A 20,876-nucleotide genomic window follows, 5' to 3' on the forward strand; every position below is an offset into this window, starting at 1 on the left:
ATTCCAGCAATTCTTTCATACTGCAGACATCTGATGCAGGTGTTTTAGGACGGCAGAGGGCATAGATAGATCGCATGAGTCAATGTGTGGGTTGACACGTATCAAAGGAACAGTGTCTGTTACTGCACTGACAAGGTTTGAGATTGGACTCAATGGGAAGGTTTGAATTGACTGCATACCCTACTTTAAGTACTGCCTGGTTTACATATTGAACATTGTTTGAGCGTCTTTGCTATTTGAATTTTACTTCCTACAATAGATCAGAGTCTCATTTGAATTTTTTTTGTGAAGAGAGATACCAGCATTGGTGCTACCCTGTGACTTTTTGTGGTGGGCTACTAGTTTATAGACAAGATAACAATATGCCTACTTTTGTATCATGATTCGGATACAGCTTACATCTTGCTCTACAAAATCTAATGTAGAGAAGATTCATTGAACATTCAACTAAATTATATTTTGATGTTGAAGAACATCCTTGACTAAAGTTACACATTCCAGAGTAGGAGCGTGAGGATTAGAACTGTTAACCAAAGATATGAGAGAAATAAGAGAGAGAAATACAGAACAGCATCTGGAGGGAAATTCAGTGAATACTGAATTCCCATGTGTTTAATGTAATTTCTACATGCTTATATACTTCACTCTAAAAGGGGAGGAGAGAGGCAACAGAGTTCATTAACTTGATATACAGAATAGACTTTAACTCTCTGCCCTTTGGTCCAGGTGAAGCCGATCACCCTCTATACCCAAATCCTAATTGACCAAACCCTCTATCAGAATCCCTTGTTAGTAGCCACACCTGTTGTCAACAACTTTGAAAGAGCAAAAATAAACTAGAACCCACTGACCTCCAGTCACATCTGTGGGCCCTCACGGTTTGAGAAATATTTTCATGTGTGTATGAAACTTTTGGGATCTGGACATGAACATTATATGTTTAGATAAAGAAATGAACATATCTGAGTCATATTTAGTATAATCACTTTTCTGCATTGAATTTGCTAATGAAAAACCTGCAAGGTATCTACATGAAAATCATCATCAATAACCTTTTGTTTCAAAAACCTTATGGAATATCTAAGATGAATTTGAAATTTATTACAAAACTATTTTTTTAAAACATACTTGTCCTCACATTATGAAACATTACCCTAAAATTACTTTCAATTCCTAATAGCTAATTCTTCTTAATATTAGGTTTCTGGTGTTTCTCCTGAAAAAGACAAGCCATCACTTCCACCCTAACTCTGCGGCTAATTGCCAGAACAATTATGTAACACATGGAAAATGATCTACAGATTTATCTAATAATAAATTTGCCACAGAGGAATACTTTCAGAAAACATTTTTATGTAAATGGAAAGTATAAAATGTTAATTCTAGATCTATTAACAGCAACAAACGGGTTCCACAAGGGCTCATAATAAAATTCCTGATGAAAAATTTAAAAATGAGCTCATGAAAAGAATCCATGATTTGCTGCTCAGTAGAGAATCAGTATCTGTGCTGACTTGAGTGCATACGTTCATCTAGACCTTGTATGAGGGTTGTTGCCTCTTGTGCACATGCCTAGTGGCTTACCAGGGATAATAAGTTTCATATTTTTATATCTCTATATACAAAAATACATATTTATATCTACTTTATATTTTTATATTTTCAGGATAGCACTATAATGTTTAAATTAATATTTTATAAATTCCTCAAATAAATGAATTATTTTTATCTGAGTTTAATGCAAATAATATCAATGTAGAATGGAATGACCAAAAGAAAACCAAACAGAGGAATATTATATATAACCCATGCCATTAATGCTTCACACAAATTCTTCTTAATGTTACAGCAAGGGCAACATAGAATAATTGCCATTATATAATGTAGAGAATCAGAAATGGTGGTGTTCAGTCTAGTTTGCAGTGCCACTGACCTCTCCACTTCTCATAGGAGAAGACACTTTGGGATTTCTGGGTTTATTTTTCTAATTTGTTTTCCCCATGCTACAGGAGGTGCTAACCTGGTGTCATGTGGAGCATCTGGTTATGTCAGGTTCTGGGATATATTTAAGAAAGAACTCTTGGCTGAATTTTTGGCTCATGCTGGAGTTGGATCCATTATTATGTCTACTGATAAACAAAATCAATACCTTGCCACTGGAGATCCCGATGGATGGTTGAAAATCTGGAACATAGAGGTAAACGGAAAATGTTCTCACAGAACCATTATTATTTAAGCACAATATTTGATAAAAAGTAAGTATTTGGCTGAGTGATAGCTTTTCTATTTCCTAGATAAAGGGAGAAATATTCTGTTGAAAGTATTTTAAAGAACCCATTTGCCTGGCAGTGGTGGTGCATGTCTTTAATCTCAGAACTTGGGAGGCAGAGGCAGGCAGATCTCTGTGAGCTCGAGGCAAGCCCAGTTTATAGAGTGAGTTCCAGGATAGCCAGGACTATATGGAAAAGCGCTGTCTTAACAAAACAAACAAAAATTGAAAGTATTTGCATATTTTTAGCATAGATTTGTTTTCAAGTAATTCTCTCTCTCTCTCTCTCTCTCTCTCTCACACACACACACACACACACACACACACACACACAAGCAAACAAAACAGATTTTTGTGCTGAAGCATAGTAATATCCAGTCATGTCAGTTGTCCATCGTAGGAGTGTGGTCTTGTCAGTACTTCACTGTAGCACTGATTGGACATAAACAGTAGGATACATCTTAGGTGAAAAAAATCTAAATTCCATCTAGTGTGCTGGTTCTTCATCTCCTGTTATCAACATCCTGTGTTAGTTGATATAGCATCTGTTTACCTGCTCCTGAGGGAGAGAGAGAGGGGGGAGCAGAGAAAAATGTATAGCTTAATAAAATCAATTAAAAATCATAAGATGATGTACTATTTGGTGTCTCCATGTGGTCAAGCTCCCTTCTATCAGATACAAATTACCCCCTTTTACTCCTATTCTTTCTTTTCCCAAGTTGATCATTTCAGTGGACAGACTTTTGTCAACATTACTATAGCTGTTTCTAATCTTCATCATCATGAGCTTTCTCTTGAAGGAAGATCATAAGTTATTATTTCTAAATGCACACTCCCATTTTCATATCAGGCTACTTAAAGATTGATATTGATTTACAGATCACCTATTTATTATTTAATTATTTGAATTTTTAAAATTTTTGGGTATTTCTTTCCATTCAGAACTATTGTACCAATTCCACTGGGAACAAAATCACCCAGCCTCCAACCTTGCTCAGATCATTTCAACCCCATGAGGACCGGATAAGTTCTTTGCAGATGTGTGAGTCACGTGGTCACTTGGTTATCATTTCCTCCTCTGCGGACTGCAGTGTCTGTGTGACTGGGCTTTGCGATGCTCCTGCCTTGGTCTTTGGTCAGGTACGCACATTCCTTCTCTGTTATTCTACAATTTACATGGCAGTTATTGTGAATCTATGCTTACTTCTATGGGAGTCTCCTCTACTGTCTATAGTTTATGGTTATGGATGGACTGATCTGCAATGCTGCAGCTGTTACTCTATAATCACGTTCCCCCATTACCAACTGCAACCAGCCCCATAAAGGGGAGGGCACATGCTTTTATACCTAGTCTGTTCTGTTACATGCCATGAGGAAGGAGAGAGAAAACACTTATGAATTCCAAAGATTTTAATAATTTACCACATAACCTGGTCCCCGATGAATCAGGGCTGCAGGTCAAGGACCCGGGAGTCTTTTTTTTTTTTTCCTGACCGTCCCAAGCAAGAGCAAGAGTGGAGATTATAAGAATAAAAATTACAAACATTTATTGCAAAGTTACAGTTACAAATTTCACCAATCAGAAGTCAAGATTAGTGATTTTTTTTCTTGTGTTTTCTATCGTTGTCAACCAACATACAGTGCAAGCCTTACAGTCCAGCCAATCAGATTCATTTGTTCTTTATGCTGTTAGGAACAACCATAATGTTTCTAAAGAACAAAAGATGAATAATGACTGTTTCTATGAATTAGGGATGAGGTTGCTCAACTCTTGGAAAGTTCTAAGCTCCCCTAGGTCTTTCTTGGGAACGTGAAATTTATTTCATCCTGCAGATGAAATCAAAGTCACAGGACTTAGACCAGTACTTTTGACTGCTTCTTCCTTCAATATGGCATGGAAAGATGGCAGCTCTTAATGGCTCCACATAGTTATTGTACGATTTATTTCAGAAAAATTCTGAGTTTTGTTCCTACTGCTCCAACAGATCACCAGCTGAAGCCTTCCTTGCCCTCTGTTCACATCTCTTGTGGATTCCACAGATTGTCCCTTTCTTACCCACATCCCCACTAGTCTCTGTCTTTTAGACCCAAACTTCAGCAGTTACCTCCTGCTCAACCCCAGCCAGAAAACTAGGTAGGTTTCCCACAGTCCTTCCCATTTCTGTCTGTGTTCCCTTAGTCTCAATAAATTTGGTTGTCCCTAGCGTTGCAACAGATCACACGATGAAGCTTCTCTTCCCTCTGTGTCCATAATCCCATAGATCATTCATCCCCTCCTCACCTTCAACCTCATGGTAAAGGATTTCAAGCCAATGATATGAGGAAGGCGTTATGAAATCTCCCTCTGCAACTAATGAAAGATGTTGAGGCCAGGCTTATGTCAGGAGTGTCCCTCCGTAGAGACTCAGAGAAGCCATCGTGTGAAGCTGTGAAGGTGAAGCGTGGATTACCTTGGGGACCCCTAGATGTTGGAGATGATAAAGTCATGGGATACCTGATAATGAAAGCTGCTAACAGGGAGTGGAACAAAACCAAGAGGAATAGGTTTATTGACATCAACAACACTGTATGGAGTTGGAGATATGGCTAGAATGTGACACCAGAGTTGGAGATGCAGGGTTGGGAGTTTGTCCTGTAGTAAGGGGCTGCTTGTTCATTATTTGGTCACCCAGACTCCCAAAATAATCACACAGAAACTATATTAATTAAATCATTGTTTGGCCTATTAGCTATAACTTCTTATTGGCTAGCTCTTACATTTCTACTTATTAAATTTAATAAATTAAATTTATTAAATTTAGCAACATTTCTATTAATCTGTGTATCGCCACATGGGTGTGGCTGTGGCTTACCAGCAAGGTTCCATCCAGCTTTTGTTTCTGGAAGGGCTTCATGGCATCTCCCAATTTTGCCTTCTTTCTCCCAACTTTCAGTTTAGTTTTTCCTGCCTACCTCTATTCTGCTCTGCACAGGCCCAAGACAGCTTTTTTTTTTTTTTTTTTTTTTAAGCAATGGTATTCACAGCATACAGAGGGGAAATCCCACATCACCCTCCTTTTCTATCTAAATAAAAACAAAGGTTTTAACCTTAACATAGCAAGATTATAGACAACAAAACAGGTATCAAGGAAGAATTACAGTTACAATATTTATATCTACTTTATCTTTTATCATAACTAAGGAAAACTATAATTATCTATTCTTCAACACCACCAAAGACTCCAGAAGGATACAATATTACCTAAGTAAACAAAAAGTACATTGTAAGCAACTTCTAAAACTCTAGAATTGACAGAGATGTCTCACTATCTGGACAGTCACCCAAAGTTCTTCTCTATCATTGGAGCATCCATTTTCAGGCTACAGGCAGATAGTATCCAGCAGACATTTCCATGAAGCAGGAAGTTTCAAAGATAGTTTTGCCTATATTGGCAGTTGGTCAGTAACTTTCTTTCATATCCTGCAGAATATCTGGCAGACTATTTCATGAAGCAGGAACCCTGAAGACTATCTTCACCTTCTTTAGACAACTTCCAGCAGTCACTTTTCTGTGGGTCCTGAATATCCAGTCCATTCAGCATAACATCAAGCAGTCCAGGCAAGAGCAGCTTCTTGCCTATATCACTTTTTTGGTTAACTATAATCTTATTTGATAAGTTTGTTTCTTTCTTATCTTGTAGCTCATGTTCTACCTTACAAAAGTTATAAATATTTCATCTCTGTTACAAGACTAAGATCATAGCTGGTCTTGATCATTTGTGTTTATGAATATCAATGACAGTTTGTTTATTAATGTTGTACAGGGCAAAGGCACATAAATGTTAGGTGAAAATAAATTTTATGAAAATAAAATATATTTTTATTTTTAGGCAAGCCGTTGGGATATTGAAAACTATTTTTCTCTTCCTAAAAGAGGGACTAGTTTCATAGAAAGTGGAAGTCAAGAAGAAAGTGAGAAAATAATTCCTGCCTTTTCTAAAGAGGAGTCATGCTTAGCCCCGACAGAAGACTTTCTACTAACTGAAGAAATCAAAGACAATTTAAAGCACCTGTAAGTACTTTGAATCCTTGTCAAGATGTGAAGTTTAGATGTGAAATGGGTACAGTTGGGCCTAATTTCCCGTGAGGCTCTGAATCTATCCAGTGGCAACTTCAAACTTTCTTAAGGTTTGGAGAATATTGAGTGTGCATGCAGGGATATGTTCTTAGGGCTTCTTATGTATTTTATTTCTTGTCTCCATTTATTTCTTACCCTCTCTTTATATTTATATTCTCTTTCTCTGTGTCTGTGTGTAATTCGTTGTCGTCTGTCTGTCTCTTTCTCTCTCTCCACCCACTTTCTCTTTATCTCGGTCAGAGGCTCCCTGACAATGTCTTGCCAGGTAACCCAGGTTGTTCTTGAACATTCTTCTTCCCCAATCTCCTCAGTACTAGGACTGTAGGTATTGTTTTCTTTTTTTAAATTAAATTTGTTTATTTATTTCACTCCCACGCACAGTTTCCTCTCCTCCTATCCCCTCCCCTACCTCCTCTCTCCCCCATCTACTCTTCTGTTTCTGTTCAGAAAGGGGCAGGCTTCCCATGACTATTAACGAAGCATGACGAATGAAGTTGCTCTAGGTCTAAGCACTTCCACTTTTATTAAGGATGGGCAAGGCAACCCTGTATAAGGAATAGGTTTCCCAAATCCAGCCACAACATTAGGAACAGTCCCTGCTCCCACCGTTAGGCATCTCACAAGTAGACCAAGCTAAAAACTGTAGGCCTTTTTTTTTCTATCCAGCCAGCCAGCTCTTAAATAGCAACACAGAGACCTCTTATTAATTATTGAATCTTGGCTAATAGCTTAGACTTGTTTCTAACTAGCTCTTATGACTTATAATTAACCCACTTCTATTATTCTATATATTGCCATTTGACTTGTTGCTTTATCTATCCTCCAGCATGTCTTAGTCACTCTGTGTCACCTGGCAACTTCACCTTTCTTCTTCCCAGTGTGCTTTGTGTTTGGTTCTCCTATCTATACCTCCTGCCTAGCTAATGGCTATTTAGCTTTTTACTAAACCAATAGGCACTCTGGGAAAGACACATCTTCACAATGTTCCAAAGATTATTAGACATTTCCCCCTTTTTGTCTAAATAAAAAGAAAAGGGTTCAACTCTAACACAGTAAACCTATACATAATAAGAAAAATTATCATGTAGAAATTACATTTACAATGTGCAGTACATTTTTATTTTGCAGTTTTGGAGACAATACTACATTATTTATCCTTTTTTGTTGAGTCCAAAGTTATGTTCCTAATTTAATTTCTATCATGATGGACGAAGGTCATTGGTTAAATAAAAAGAAACTGCTTGGATTTCATTGGTTAGAGATAGGTGGGAGGAGTAAACAGAACAGAACACTGGGAGGAAGAGGAAGTGAGCTCAGACTCGACAGCTCTCCTCTCGGGAGCAGACGCCTCAGAGAGACGCCATGCTCCTGGCTCCTGGGCAGACACACGCCATGAAGCAAGCCGCCAGGTTAGACATGCTGAACCTTTCCCGGTAAGACCGGTGCTCACAGATTATTAGAGATGGGTTGATCGGGATGTGAGAATTAGCCTGTAAGGGCTAGAGCTAAAGGGCCAAGCAGTGTTTAAATGAATACAGTTTGTGTGTTGTTATTTCGGGTAAAGCTAGCCGTGCAGGCGGCTGGGGTGCTGGGGACGCAGCCCCGCTGCCCCTATTACTACACTATCATAACTAAGGAAAACTGTAATAATAACTATCTAGCTTTCAACTCCATCAAAGACTCAAGAAGGATTTAATATTCCGTGAGTAAACTGTAAGTGCAGTATGAGTCACTTCTAAAATGGCAGACATCTGGCTTCCTGGTCAGTCATCGGCAAGTTTCCTCCAACGTTACGGCATCCATCTATGATATAGGCCTATAATATCTGACAGACTTTTCTGCGAAGCAGGAAATACTGAAACACTGTTTTGTTTCATCTTGACAAAGTTTGCCAGTCACTTTCTTTTGTGTCCTGCTTGTCCAGTTTGAACAACATTTTGACAGCAGTTGAGACAAAGGCAGTTTCTTGCCCAAATCGCTAGATTTGCCACAAATAAAATAAACTCTATATGGAGGTTCTTTGCTACCCATAATAATTTTTTAAAGTAAATTGTTGCTGCCAGGAGCAGATGTGTCTAACATCGTGAAAAGTTTTAAGTTATTAAATATAGCACTAAATTTGACTATATGTTTGATGGTTATAGACGTTTAACTACTGACATGCATTTCTTATTACACATTAAGTTTTAAATGAGTAGAATGAACACAATACCCCAAATAAGAATAGAAATATACCTACAGTATAACTTTCTTTTTTTCTTTTGTTTTAATTTTTATTGAAAAAAATTTCCGCCTCCTCCCAGCCTCCCATTTCCCTCCCCACACTCCTCTGCCCCTCCCCCCACTCCTCTGCCCCTCCCCCCACTCCTCTCCCCCTCCGTCTCCAGTCAGAAGAGCAGTCAGGGTTCCCTGCCCTGTGGAAAGTCTAAGGTCCTCCCCGCTCCATCCAGGTCTAGGAAGGTGAGCATCCAAACTGGCTAAAAGCCAGAACATTAAATTTGTATCAATAAACCAAAATCCATACTAATGTAAAATAGTTTGTGATTAATAGTTGCTTTTAGGATTAAAGTAGACTTCATCCATTTGCCTGCAAAATTCAAGATGTCATTATTTTTTCTGCTGTGTAGTACTCCATTGTGTAAATGTACCACATTTTCCTTTCCATTCTTTAGTCGAGGGGCATTTAGGTTGTTTTCAGGTTCTGCCTATGACAAACAAAGCTGCTATGAACATAGTTGAGCACATGTCCTTGTGGCACGATTGAGCATCCTTTGGATATTTACCCAAAAGTGGTATTACTGGGTCTTGAGGAAGGTTGTTTCCTAAAATTCAATGAAAGTTACCACACAACATACCCAGATTTATGGGTAATTGATATTCTTCTGAACTCTGGCTCTTGTATTTCTGTGTCCTGTACCCTGACCACAGTATAGACATATTTGGGGATGGCACCTTTCTGTAATTAAAGGAAGTTTTTCCATCTATTTGAGATCATCTAAATCCTCATCTTTTGTTTCTTCTTTCAGACTTATTTCTTACATGTCTTTTTAGTTATAGTCTTTCTCCCAATTACTCATTTAACATCATTTTCAAACAAAACTATTATTATTTCTTTTCTCCAATCCGCACTTCTTTGCTTTTTGTTTTCTTTTTGTATCAGTTAAAATTTCCTCTAATCTGATGTTGAATGGAGGGAGGATTGAATAAATTGATTCCTAAATGGTGGAGAAACTTTGCACCTGTACATTTGAATAAATTCTACTTGGCTGTTTTATATATCTCATTTTTATGTAGAGTTGGATTGGCTTAATAATATTTTAAAATTTTGAAAATATGTTCGTGAGAGAGATTGATCTGTAGATTTTTTTGTTTGTTTTGTTTTGCTACAAGAATTGTGTGCTGCTTCCTAGAATAAGTTACTAAATGTTCCTTTACTCCTATTTTGTGGCACAAAATTAGTATTTTTTGTGACTTATATGTTTTGTAGAATTTACCAGTGACTCTATCTGGATTTGATACTCCTTTTCAGAATGTTATTATTGATTCAGAAGCAACTATTACATGCTCATAAAAAGCATTGTTCCCATTATACATATATAATTACAAGACATAATCTGGTAGTCATTTGAACTTACTTATGAAAGAATGAAATTCACTCACTATTTATTCCAAATATGAAAAGAAATAATGCTTAAAAATGATAAGAAATCTGCTCTATAAAACTCCCAGCATGTATCAATTGAATGCTACTGTATTCTTTTATTTCTATGTTGACCAATAGATTACCATTCACAACACATACTGTCTTTTTTTCTTCCCTGTTACTCATTGATCTGTTTGTTTTCCAGTTGCTGAGGATAGGAAATGGAAATGTGAAAAGAGAAGGAAAATGATGGAATCACACTTCGCTAGGCTTAACACATGGGCAAACCTTGCACTTTTATTATAGGAATACATACAGTTGGGGGTTCTTTGGTGACCTCCATAAAGGGATCTTTGTTTTGAATGTTTCAAATTGATGCACCCATTGGTTGTTTCCTGAGGTAATACACACACACACACACACACACACACACACACTCAGATACACACACACACTCAGATACACACACACACACACACACACACGATGTATTTAGATTAGAGCCTGTGCACAACTCTACTTCAGTTAATTTCTGTGTGGGTATAGTCTGTCCATATATATAACCTTACATTGGCACATGTTCTACTGTGTTCTCCTTCCCGCTTACTTGTGGAGTTCCTACCCACAACACTACCTACATACCTGTTTATGTTTTAATGACATAGCAAACTACTGCTAGCCTCTAAGGTCATTTCAGGGTTTATGCTTGCAATGTTTCGACTGCTGAGCATGAAATGAGGAAATGTGAAGTGTGCTTCACTTTGTGGAAGAGGAATGCACACTGAATCTCCTCTGAAATAATTTTTTTTCTTTTTTTTTTATTGCGAAAAGAAGATAAAAAAAACATAAACAAAAAACAAGTTTCCACCTCCTCCCAGCCTCCCATTTCCCTTCCCCTACTCCCACCCTTCTCCCCCTCCTCCCACCCTTCTCCCCCTCCTCCCACTCTCCTCCCCCTCCCCCCACTCCTCTCCCCCTCCCTCTCCAGTCCACAGAGCAGTCCGGGTTCCCTGCCCTGTGTTAAGTCCTAGGTCCTCTCCGTCCATATCTAGGAAGGTGAACATCCAAACTGGCTAGGCTCCCACAAAGCCAGCACATTAAGTAGGATCAAAACCCCCTGCCATTGTCCTTGGTGTCTCATCAGCCCTCATTGTTCGCCATGTTCAGAGAGTCCGGTTTTATCCCATGCTTTTTCGGTCACAGTCCAGCTTGCCTTGGTGAGCTCCCCGTAGATCAGCTCCTCTGTCTCAGTGGGTGGATGCACGCCTCGTGGTCCCGAATTCTTTGCTCATGTTCTCCCTCCTTCTGCTCCTCCTTGGGACCTTGGGAGCTCAGTCCAGTACTCCTGTGTGGGTCTCTGTCTCTATCTCTATCCATCACCAGATGAAGATTCTATGATGATATGCAAGATATTCGTCAGTATTGCTCTAGGATAGGGTCATTTCAGGTTCCCAATCCTCAGCTGCCCAAGGAACTAACTGGGAACCTCATCTTGGGCACTAGGGAGCCCCTCTAGGGTCAAGTCGCTTGCCCACCCTAAAGTGGCTCCCTTAACTAAGAATTGTGGTTCCGTGCTCCCCTATCCACCTTTCCTTTATCCCAATTCTCCCGTTTCCCAGGTCCCCCCCTCCTTCCCTTCTACCTTTTCTCTCCCCATTTCCCCTTACCCCCATCCCACCCCCACCCAAGATCCCATTTTCTCCCCGGAAATTTGGTCTACTTCCCTTAGCGAAGAGGACAACTATATGTTTTTCCTTCGGTTCACCTTCTTCCTTAGCTTCTTTAGGTTCACCTATTGTAGACTCCGTAGTCCTTATTTATGGCTAGAAACCAATTATGAGTGAGTACATCCCATATTCATCTTTTTGGGTCTGGGACACCTCACTCAGGATAGTGTTTTCTATTTCCATCCATTTGCATGCAAAATTCGAGAAGTCATTGTTTTTTACCGCAGCGTAGTACTCTAGCGTGTATATATTCCATACTTTCTTCATCCATTCTTCCATTGAAGGGCATCTAGGTTGTTTCCAGGTTCTGGCTATTACAAATAATACTGCTATGAACATAGTTGAACAAATGCTTTTGTCATTTGATAAAGCATCTCTTGGGTATATTCCCAAGAGTGGTATTGCTGGGTCCAGGGGTAAGTTGATCCCGAATTTCCTGAGAAACCGAAACACTGACTTCCACAGTGGTTGCACAAGATTGCATTCCCACCAGCAATGGATGAGGGTACCCGTTCTTCCACAGCCTCTCCAGCAAAGGTTATCCTTGGTGTTTTTGAGTTTAGCCATTCTGACAGGTGTAAGATGATATCTCAAAGTTGTTTTGATTTGCATTTCCCTGATTGCTAAGGAAGTTGAGCACGACCTTAAGTGTCTTTTGGCCATTTGAACTTCTTCTGTTGAGAATTCTCTGTTCAGTTCAGTGCCCCATTTTTTAATTGGGTTAATTAGCATTTTAAAGTCTAGTTTCTTGAGTTCTCTATATATTTTGGAGATCAGACCTTTGTCTGTTGTGGGGTTGGTGAAGATCTTCTCCCAGTCAGTAGGTTGCCTTTGTGTCTTAGTGACAGTGTCCTTTGCTTTACAGAAGCTTCTCAGTTTAAGTAGGTCCCATTTATTCAATGTTGCCCTTAATGTCTGTGCTTCTGGGGTTATACATAGGAAGCGATCTCCTGTGCCCATCTGTTGTAGGGTATTTCCCACTTTCTCTTCTATCAGGTTCAGTGTGTTCGGACTGATATTGAGGTCTTTCATTCATTTGGACTTGAGTTTTGTGCACGGTGAGAGATATGGGTCTATTTTCATTCTTCTACAGGTTGACATCCAGTTGTGCCAGCACCATTTGTTGAAGATGCTTTCTTTCTTCCATTGCATACTTTTAGCTCCTTTATCAAAAATGAGGTTTTCATAGGTTTGTGGGATAAAATCCGGGTCTTCTATACGATTCCATTGGTCGACTTCTCTGTTTTATGCCAGTACCACACTGTTTTCATTACTGTAGCTCTGTAATAGAGTTTGAAGTCAGGGATGGTAATGCCTCCAGAAGATCCTTTATTGTATAGGATTGTTTTGGCTATCCTGGGTTTTTTGTTTTTCCATATAAAGTTGAGTATTGTCTTCTCCAGATCTGTGAAGAATTTTGATGGGATCTTGATGGGGATTGCATTGAATCTATAAATTGCCTTTGGTAGAATTGCCATTTTTACTATGTTGATCCTCCCAATCCAAGAGCAAGGGAGGTCCATCCATTTTTTGGTATCCTCTTCAATTTCTTTCTTCAATGCCTTAAAGTTCTTGTCAAATAGATCTTTCACTTCCTTGGTTAGATTTACCCCAAGATATTTAATGCTGTTTGTGGCTATCGTGAATGGTGAAGCTTCTCTGATTTTCCTCTCTGCTTCCCTATCCTTTGTGTATAAGAGGGCGACTGATTTTTTGGAGTTGATCTTGTATCCTGCCATATTACTAAAGCTGTTTATCAGCTGTATAAGTTCTTTGGTGGAGTTTTGGGGGTCGCTTATGTACACTATCATATCATCTGCAAATAACGAAAGTTTCACTTCTTCCTTTCCAATTCGAATCCCCTTGATCCCATTATGTTGTCTTATTGCTATTGCTAGAACTTCAAGCACTATATTGAAGAGGTATGGTGAGAGTGGACAGCCTTGCCGTGTTCCTGAGTTAAGAGGGATGGCTTTGAGTTTCTCTCCGTTTAATTTGATGTTAGCTGTCGGCTTGCTGTATATAGCTTTTATTATATTTAGGTATGACCCTTGTATCCCTAATCTCTCCAAGACTTTTAACATAAATGGATGTTGAATTTTGTCAAATGCTTTTTCAGCATCTAATGAAATGATCATATGGTTTTTTTCTTTCAGTTTATTTATATGCTGGATTACATTGATAGATTTTCGTATGTTGAACCAGCCCTGAATCTGAGGAATGAAGCCTACTTGATCATAATGGATAATTTTTCAGATGTGTTCTTGGATTCGATTCGCCAGTATTTTGTTGAGGATTTTTGTGTCGATATTCATGAGTGAGATTGGCCTGTAGTTCTCTTTCCTGGTTGAGTCTTTGAGTGGTTTTGGTATCAGAGTAATTGTGGCTTCATAAAAAGAATTTGGTAATGACCCTTCTGATTCTATATTGTGGAATACATTAAGGAGTATAGGTATTAGGTCTTCTTGGAAGTTCTGGTAGAATTCTGCATTGAAACCATCTGGTCCTGGGCTTTTTTTGGTAGGGAGTTTTTTGATAACAGCTTCTAATTCTTCGCGACTTACAGGTCTGTTTAGATTGTTCACCTGGTCCTGGTTTAGTTTTGGTAAATGGTATTTATCTAAAAAAGCGTCCATTTCTTTTACATTTTCCAGTTTTGTGGCATATAGGCTTTTGTAGTAAGATCTAATGACTCTCTGAATTTCCTCTGTGTCTGTGGTTATGTCCCCCTTTTCATTTCTGATCTTATTAATTTGCGTGTTCTCTCTCTTTCGTTTGATTAGTTTGGATAGGGGTTTATCTATCTTGTTGATTTTCTCCAGGAACCAGCTTTTTGTTTCATTGATTCTTTGGATTGTTTTCTGTGTTTCTATTTTGTTGATTTCAGCCCTCAATTTGATTATTTCCAGTCTTCTACTCCTCCATGGTGAGTCTGCTTCTTTTTTTTCTAGAGCTTTCAAGTGGGCTGTTAAGTCTCCAATATGTGCTTTCTCTGTTTTCTTTAGGTGGGCACTTAGTGCTATGAACTTTCCTCTCAGGACTGCTTTCATAGTGTCCCATAAGTTCGAGTATGTTGTTTCTTTATTTTCATTGAATTCAAGGAAGACTTTAATTTCTTTCTTTATTTCTTCCTTAATCCAGGTATGGTTCAGTAGTTGACTGTTCAGTTTCCATGAGTTTGTAGGCTTTCTGGGGGTAGCATTGTTGTTGAATTCTAACTTTAATCCATGGTGATCTGATAAGACACAGGTGGTTACTAATATTTTTTTGTAACTGTGAAAGTTCGCTTTGTTACCAAGTATGTGGTCAATTTTCGAGAAGGTTCCATGAGCTGCAGAGAAGAAGGTATATTCTTTCCTCTTCGGGTGGAATAATCAATAGATGTCTGTTAAGTCCATTTGCTTCATTACCTCCATTAATTCTCTAATTTCTCTGTTAGGTTTCTGTCTGATTGACCTGTCCATTGGTGAGAGAGGAGTGTTGAAGTCTCCTACTATTAGTGTGTGCGGTTTGATGGCTGCCTTGAGTTTTAGTAATGTTTCTTTTACGTACGTGGGTGCTTTTATATTAGGGGCATAGATATTCAGGATTGAGACTTCTTCCTGATGAATTGTTCCTGTTATGAGTATAAAATGTCCCTCTCCATCTCTTCTGATTGATTTAAGTTTGAAGTCGACTTTGTTAGAAATTAGTATGGCCACACCTGCTTGTTTCTTAGGTCCATTTGCTTGATAAGCCTTTTCCCAGCCCTTTACTCTGAGTAGGTGCCTGTCTTTGTGGTTGAGGTGTGTTTCTTGTAGACAGCAGAATGTTGGATCCTGTTTTCTTATCCAATCTCTTAGCCTGTGCCTTTTTATAGGTGAGTTGAGCCCATTGATATTAAGTGATATTAATGACCAGTGGTTGTTAACTCCGGTCACTTTTTAAGTAGTAGGGTTTGTGTGTTTTCCTTCTTTGATTTGCGCTGGTGAAGAGTCTCTAGATGTCTGAGTTATTGTGGTCATTGTTGGACTCCTTGGTTAGTGATTTTCCTTCTATTATTTTCTGTAAGGCTGGATTTGTGGCTACGTATTGTTTAAATTTGTTTTTATCCTGGAAAATTTTGTTTTCTCCATTTATAGTGAATGAAAGTTTGGCTGGATATAGTAGTCTGGGCTTGCATCCGTGGTCTCTTAGTTTTTGGAGAACATCTATCCAGGACCTTCTGGCTTTCATGGTTTCCATAGAGAAGTCAGGTGTAAGTCTGATAGGTTTACCTTTATAAGTAACTTGGCCTTTTTCCTTTGCGGCTCTTAATATTCTTTCTTTATTCTGTATATTTTGTGTTTTGATTATTATATGGCGAGGGGATGTTTTCTTTTGATCCAGCCTATTTGGTGTTCTGTATGCTTCTTGAACCTTCATAGGTACATCTGTCTTCAGGTTGGGAAAGTTTTCTTCTATAATTTTATTAAGTATATTTTCCGTACCGTTGAGCTGCACTTCTTCTCCTTCTTCTACTCCAATTATTCTTAGGTTTGGTCTTTTTATTGTGTCCCATATTTCCTGAATGTTTTGTGATGAGAGTTTGTTGGACTTGCTGTTTTCTTTGATCAGAGTGTTTATTTTCTCTATGTTATCCTCAGAATCTGAGATTCTTTCTTCTATTTCTTGTATTCTGCTGGTTATACTTGATTTTGTAGTCTCTATTCGTTTACCTAGATTTTCCATGTCCAGTCGGCCCTCTGTTTGTGTTTTCTTCTTTGCCTCCATTTCAGTTTTCAAGTCATGAACTGTTTCCTTTATCTGCTTGATTGTTTTTCCTTGGTTTCCTAGGGTATCATTCACTGATTTACTCAATTCCTCGAACTTTCTATTATACTTCTCATCCATTTCTATAAGGGCGTTTTTTATATGCTGTTTAAGGGTGTCAATCACTTTCATGAAGTCAGTTTTTTCTACTTCTTCTTGATTAAGGTGTTCATGTCCTACTGTTGTGGGGTCACTGGCTTCTGGTGGTTTCGTGTTGTTTTTCAGAATGTTGGGAGAATTCCTGCATTGGCGTCTGCCCATCTCTTCCTCCCAATACTTCCCTTTGGATCTTCTTTTATAGGATCAGGTCTTCTTGCCCACTGATGTACCTTCCCAGTGATGTCACTCCCCAGAGATGTTGCTCCACAATGATGTTTCACTCGGTGCCCAGAAGGAAACTCCACGCTGCTTGGTTAGCTCGCGAACAAAGGGCCCACCCTGCTCGCTGCGGGCAGGCTATGGGAACAAAGGAGCTACCGGCCACCCCTTTGTCCTCCCGGTTCAGATTCGGTCCCAGCGCCCTAGCAGGCTGGGCAGGGAGGCGCTATGCCCCAAAGGAGGGAGGGAGACAGGGGGTGTGGGGATCTGGATGTAAGCTGAGTGGGATAGGAAGAGAGAGGCGGTTTGGGCAGTATAGCCCCTGTAGGATGGCCAGGAAGTGTGGGCGGGCTGAGGTATGATCCCAGTTGCTGCAGCACTCACTCACCACAATGATGTTTCACTCGGTGCCCAGATCGAAACTCTGCGCTGCTGCTTGGTTAGCTCGCGAACAAAGGGCCCACCCTGCTCGCTGAGGGCAGGTTATGGGAACAAAGGAGCTACCGGCCACCCCTATGTCCTCCCAGTTCAGATTCGGTCCCAGCGCCCTAGCAGGCTGGGCAGGGAGGCGCTATGCCCCAAAGGAGGGAGGGAGACAGGGGGTGTGGGGATCTGGATGTAAGCTGAGTGGGATAGGAAGAGAGCTCCTCTGAAATTATTAAATTTGTGTTCGTCTCTTCTTCAGTGTGGCAGTGGACACAGGAATTACAAGATCTGCTTTGAAGCAATCCCTTTGTTTGGTACAGTGGGTCAGTACAACGAATGTACCACATCATTTTGTAGCAGGAAATATACACCTTTGTTTTAAATTTCTAATTAATAATTTTGCTTTTCAAAGCTTTCTACTTTTGCTGAAACAGAGACAAAAGAAAAATGTTCTCTTTTTAACAACCTGCTATGCTAAATTGAACTTTGGTGTTTATTCTTCTATTTCTTTGAATTGTAGCTTTCCAAAATGTCAAGTATCAATTTATTCTCAGGAAAAGGACATTTTTGCTTTAGAAGCAGAGCATCACTAATATGTACAAGCATAGAAGGCAGAGAATGGAAAGACTTTAGCAAGGATGCGATGCTTCCCACCAACTCAGTTTGGAGATGAGCAAAAGAGTTAACTGGGGCCAACACAGCCCCACAACCTTTATTCCATAACCCTGTAAGGATCAATGCAAATATTATATGTTCCAGCCAACATGCTAGATTACCATTTTAAAGATAAATTTTCATTTTATTTATGAGACAGAGAGAGAAAGAGAGAGAGAGAGAGAGAGAGAGAGAGAGAGATGGAGATAAAAGAGAGAGAAAGATACAGAGAAAGGCAGAAGGAGAGACAGGGGAGATTGAGAGAGGCCATGAAGTAGAGTTCAGAGTGAAATGGCTAAAAGGCAGAAACACCTTTTCATGACTCTGTTTGTGTCTGCATGAATACTTCTCTGTCTTCCACACCCCAATAGCGACAACCATGTTAACAACCCTTTGGGGACTGTCTGTAACCCTGACCCTGGTATAGACATACTAACTAGAATAAGTGATGCTTTTACATGTTAAAATATAAAACTAAAGTAACTAAGAGGAAGTGTAAATCATAAAAAAAAGTCATGTAGTGTCTAGAAAATACCACTAAAATTAACAACAACAACAAAAAAATCTGTTGCTCTGAACCCCCTCAAATACTGATGAAATTGTTTTCTCCCCCCAGGACATGTTGACCAGTGCTTCTTATTTATTTATTTATTTTAAAAGAAAACAAACTGTCTTTTTTTCATTATACATAACAATCCAAGTTCTCACTCCCTCCTCTACTCCCACCCCCACATACCCTCCCACCCTACCCCCATCCACTACTCAGAGAGGGTAAGCCACATTGCTTTGGGGGAAGGTCCAAGGCCCTCTCTAATATATCTAGGCTGAGCAAGGTATCACCCAAAGAGAATAGGTTCCCAAAAAGCCAGTACATGCAGTAGGGCTAAATCCTTGTGTCACTGTCAGTGGCCCCTCAGTCTGTCCCAGCAATGCAACTGTCACCCACATTCAGAGGGACTAGTATGGTCCTATGGTCATTCCTTCCCAGTCCAGCTGGAGTTTGTGAGCTCCCATTAGCTCAGGTAGACTGTTTCAGTGGGTGTACCCATTGTGGTCTTGACCCCTTTGCTCATATTCTCGTTCTTCCCACTCTTCAACTGGATTTTGAGAGCTCAGTCCAGTGCTCTGATGTGGGTCTCTGCCTCTGTTTACATCAATTGCTGGATGAAGGGTCTATGGTGATATTTAAGATATTTATCTTAATTAAGATAATCATGTCTGACTTCAGGGCAAGTCAAGTTTTGGTCTCCCTCTCCTCTATTGCCTAGGGTCTTAGCTGGGGTCAACCTTGTGAGTTCCTGGGAATTTCTCTAGAGTCAGGTTTCTTGCTAACCCTATGATGGCTTCCTCAATTGAAATATCTCTTTCCTTGCTCTTATCTCTATTCTTTTACATTCTTTTTAATTAAAATTGCTATGCCTATGAGCTTCAACAATACTCTGAGGCATGAGTCTGATCTTGGTTGCTGGCTAATAAAAAATTTGTGTACATTAAATATGTTCAGTTAGCACAGTTGTCCACAGATCTTGTGCAGATCATTTCTCAAGGAAAGCTTTAAGGAGTCAGTTTTCTCTCTCCATCTGTGACTAAACCCAAGTTGTCAGACATGGATTACAAGTGCTCTTAGCTGATGAGTCATCTTGCAACCCTTAGTAGGATCCCGTTCTTTATGATAAAGTATGTTACTACCTTTAAAATGTCAGTGTTTAATCCCAACACTCAGGGTGCAGAGATAGGTGGATCTCTGTGAGTTTGAGGTTATCCTGGTCAACAGAGTGAGTTTCAAAGCTACACAGAGAAAGCCTGTCTTGAAAATCATACACACACACACATATATATATATTCACAACATATATATACACACACACATATATATACATATATATAGTCAGTGTTGTGAACTTTTTTCTCATTTTGTTCTATGTTTTATTACTTCTAGACACCTTGTCTTATGAAAAATAGTGCTGATAGGCTTTAAAATTTATGGATTTTCTTTAAACCAGTAGATCTTCCCACGGTTAATGTATGTCTGAGGGCCATGGATAAGTTGAGGATAGGAAGACACAGTTTTCTGTATTGTGCAGCATGCTTTTCAAAGGACAAAAACCATATAAGAGCCATTGCTTGTGCTCTTTAAACTTCTGCTTGTTCCAGATAATTGGCTTGTAATAACTTTCTGATTGTTGTTATGAGACAGCATATAATAATGTCATTTAGGAATTATGTGGTAATTGAAAGAAAATGGTTACCAACACATTCTCACAATTGACTTATGGGTTGTAACCCTTAATTCTCCCAGGAATATGACCAGGACTATGACAATAAATTTATCAGCTTGTCAGTTGAACTTTCCAGTCATTTAAACAGATTTTACAAATCCTTTCAGCCTTGGAAAATTGTCTTTTGAAAAATAATTCTTGAAACCCAAGTTCTTTTACTTAATCAAATGAGTAAACATGAGAACAGACAAGGTCAGCTACATGTCCTTGTGCAAATGTGCAAACGAGAAGCAATATGCCTGACAATATGAAGAGGCTTGAGGAACCTTCCTTTTTAATGACTAGGTAATTGCAGATGTCAGCATATGTAGATGAGAAAAATGAGGTAAGAAAGACGTAGAGGTACAGAAAACGTATAACTAAGTAATAAGAAGGAAACATGAAGAATTAAGTGAAGTATACCTGAATGCCTCCAGTTCAGTTTATAGAAAAATTAATTTGGTACCTATTATATTTTGATTTATACATGAACATTTGGTTTCCATAACGATTAAAATATTTCATGAAATCCTGTGTGAGAAGTATGTAGGTGGTGAGAAGTTATCATAAATGTAAATCTTGAAAAGATGAAGATGAGTGAATTTGAACAACTAGCAGGAAGGTCTTAGTTTTAAGTTAGTGATGGATACAGAGAAACAGATATTCTCTCCAT

General features: G+C 39.1%; 1 protein-coding gene across 1 annotated transcript in view; it reads left to right on the plus strand.

Moving 5' to 3' along the window:
• The window catches only part of Wdr49 (WD repeat domain 49), a 118,304-nt gene that overhangs the window by 75,793 nt on the left and 21,635 nt on the right, over positions 1-20,876 (plus strand). The window contains exons 13-16 of the mRNA XM_041659531.1: positions 2,010-2,197; positions 3,212-3,409; positions 6,139-6,320; positions 11,199-11,204. Coding sequence (XP_041515465.1) covers positions 2,010-2,197; positions 3,212-3,409; positions 6,139-6,320; positions 11,199-11,204 — 574 coding nt within the window. The remainder of the gene's footprint in view (positions 1-2,009; positions 2,198-3,211; positions 3,410-6,138; positions 6,321-11,198; positions 11,205-20,876) is intronic.

The sequence above is a fragment of the Microtus oregoni genome, unplaced genomic scaffold, assembly GCF_018167655.1.
Source record: "Microtus oregoni isolate MIOR12 unplaced genomic scaffold, Mior012 000010F_ref0000083, whole genome shotgun sequence".
NCBI classification, from domain to species: Eukaryota; Metazoa; Chordata; class Mammalia; order Rodentia; family Cricetidae; genus Microtus; species Microtus oregoni.